At 48.2% G+C, this 2,667-nt stretch overlaps 1 protein-coding gene across 2 annotated transcripts; it reads left to right on the top strand.

The window, feature by feature from the left end:
* The first annotated feature begins 636 nt into the window (after nucleotides 1–636).
* LOC136458480 (protein DMP3-like) lies at nucleotides 637–1,745 on the top strand. Of its 2 annotated transcripts, XM_066458422.1 has the most exons (2): nucleotides 637–1,046; nucleotides 1,125–1,745. In XM_066458422.1, exons 1-2 carry the CDS (start codon nucleotides 730–732, stop codon nucleotides 1,480–1,482), a joined length of 675 nt encoding a protein of 224 aa, XP_066314519.1. In that variant the 5' UTR covers nucleotides 637–729; the 3' UTR covers nucleotides 1,483–1,745. The 2 variants fall into 2 exon arrangements, with proteins under 2 accessions (XP_066314519.1, XP_066314518.1); XM_066458421.1 differs by having other exon boundaries at nucleotides 637–1,745.
* Nucleotides 1,746–2,667: the final 922 nt, after the last annotated feature.

Below are 2,667 nucleotides of genomic sequence, written 5' to 3' on the forward strand. Positions count from 1 at the left end.
AAATGTGGAACTACAGTCGTATTATGAACCACTCCTATTAAAAGTAATCTTAATGTTTCTAGGGATTGATAAGTCGATTTGTCTCCAAGAGTAATCCAATATTTCGACTACTGGTTTGCTTAAGGGGTCACGCATGCAGGATACCCACACCTACTGGCCAAACTATACAATGTGCACATTAAAATACCTTTGATTAACAAGAATATAGGTGGAGTGAGATTGTAATTTCTTGTATAACGGCAACCTTTTTCTTGAGGTGTTGTTGACTTGACAATGCTATTCAATTGTTATGTTTATTAGTACTAAGTAGGAGTACATACGTAAACGAGAATAGAAATTGCTGCCCAGAGTTATTGAGAGGCCGAACAAACACTGTTTTTTTTAATCTACAGGCAGAATATGCTTCATATATACCAATCGCGCATCGTTGTCTTTCAAAACAAAACATTGTTGAATCAAACGAAGATATATAATGGAAGAAATGCATTGTACCCATGCAATCCAGTCAACTTCTTCGAAGCTTGGTCTTTGAAGCAAGCTACAGCTTGATTGGACAAAGTCAGCATTTGAACATAAGAATTATATAATTTTAAATATCACGGACATGGAGTATGAGTGGTGCTAACTAATCGCGCAACCCCCCATCAAGGACTAATCGTGACAATAATCCATCAATCGCCACCCCTCCTCGCTCGCCAGTTGGGTGCCGGTCTCTCTCGCGCGAGGACGATGGCCGCTGCGGAGACGTCGAGCGGCGGCGGCGAAGTCCACGTACCGATCCCGCCCATGGCGGCCACCACCTCAGACGTGATACGCGAGGGCTCGGCGGCGCCGAGCCCCTTCCGCAGCCGCGGTAACACCCCGCCGCGGCAGCTCAAGGCGGCCCCGGCGGCAGCAGTAGCTGATGACACGCCGGCGACGGCCATGGACAAGACGCTGGCGAGCGTGGCCAACCTCGCGAAGCTGCTGCCGACGGGCACCGCGCTGGCGTTCCAGTCGCTGTCCCCTTCCTTCACCAACCGGGGCGCGTGCCTCCCCTCCAACCGGTACCTGACCGCCGCGCTGCTCTACCTCTGCCTCCTCTCCTGCGTCTTCTTCTCCTTCACCGATAGCTTCGTCGGCAGCGACGGCAAGCTCTACTACGGCGTCGCCACGGTCAAGGGCTTCCTCGTGTTCAACTACACCGGCGACGATGACGAGGGCGACGCCGAGCGACGGAGGCAGGTCTTCAAGAACCTCCGCAGGCTGAGGATACGGTGGGTGGACTACGTGCACGCCGTGTTCTCTGCCGTGGTGTTCCTGACGGTGGCGTTCAGCACCGTCGCCGTGCAGAACTGCTTCTTCCCCGACGCGAGCGAGAACGTGAACCAAATGCTCACCAATCTGCCTCTCGGCGCCGGGTTCTTCTCCGCCATGGTGTTCCTTGTTTTCCCGACGACACGGAAGGGAATCGATTACACCGGGCCGTTCACCAATGTTTAGCAACGCACGCTTGTATTGTACTGCAGTGAATTTGTGCGTCCCTAGAGAGCCTCGCAGGCAGTGGCGTTGACGCGTTGTGTCGCTCAACCTTAGCTTTCTTTCTTCCCGTTTGACATATCGACTCCGTTGTGTTAAATTTATTGCTTGTATTTTGCCATTCAGTTTTCTCCGTTTGTTTAGGCTGCAACGTCCATTGCAATGGCATTCAGTTTTGTACTCTTAAATGCATCTTCTACGCTATGTTTATATAGTGTCATTGCTCTTGTTGGGTCTTCTGATTTTCCCTTGTAACCGCATCGTTCAATTTCATTTGAATATACACTTAAAGTGGTTTTTTATAATTTGTTTTCCAAAAAAAACACACACATAAGATTTACAGATATGAAAGTATTTTCAAACTCTGATTTTCCATAAAAGCAGCCACATATATGTGATTGCTTGTCCATACTTCTCCGTCCTAGTAACTGTTGGTATTTTTAACATTCACATATAAATCCGTAAGCATACGGATATCTGCAGGGGCTCCAGCAGGTAGCAGTAGGTAGGTTGCATGAGGTCGGGGCGAAAGCATGGATGACGGCGTATATGGACGTGAAAGGTCCTTGTTTGGTTTGATAATTGAATGACAATCTAGGTCGACTAATATGTGTTTATATTGAGATATATAGGGATTAGTCTACAGGTACACTAGTGTGAGCAACTTGAGCCATGGTGGTGAAGTGGCTTGAATTCGCTGCAAAGCTCAACTGGTTATCAAATGGAGGAGCTCATTACATGAGACATGATATGGAGTCATGTGGCCACGTGGAGAAGATCAAGACATGGCTTGGCGTCGATGGACTGATTGCAAGTGTGAAAAGCAAGTCGGAGGCTTTGGAGCGACGCACTGCACGTGGCGGAGAAGCTTGAGCAAGGACTTTGCACCGATGGACAAGGGCAACGGTGAAGAGCGAGTGACATTGAGATCGATGAACCAATAAGGTCACATGATGATATAAAGTGAGTCATATCATTCAAGGAAGATGAAGCCAAGTGTTGGCTCATGTTGATGATCAAGAGGCTTGATGAAGGTTGATGCTTATGTGGCGTCAACATTGGAAGAGATGAAATGGAATGCGCAAGACAACGGTATAACTTGTAGGGCATTTCATTTCACTGCTCAAAGGTCGTGTAGAGAATGCATGA

This window comes from Miscanthus floridulus, chromosome 6 (assembly GCF_019320115.1).
Source record: "Miscanthus floridulus cultivar M001 chromosome 6, ASM1932011v1, whole genome shotgun sequence".
Classification (NCBI taxonomy): domain Eukaryota; kingdom Viridiplantae; phylum Streptophyta; class Magnoliopsida; order Poales; family Poaceae; genus Miscanthus; species Miscanthus floridulus.

Bases quoted from the DNA above. Each gene is read 5' to 3' on its own strand.
- LOC136458480 (XM_066458421.1), top strand. From the start codon at position 730: ATGGCCGCTGCGGAGACGTCGAGCGGCGGCGGCGAAGTCCACGTACCG.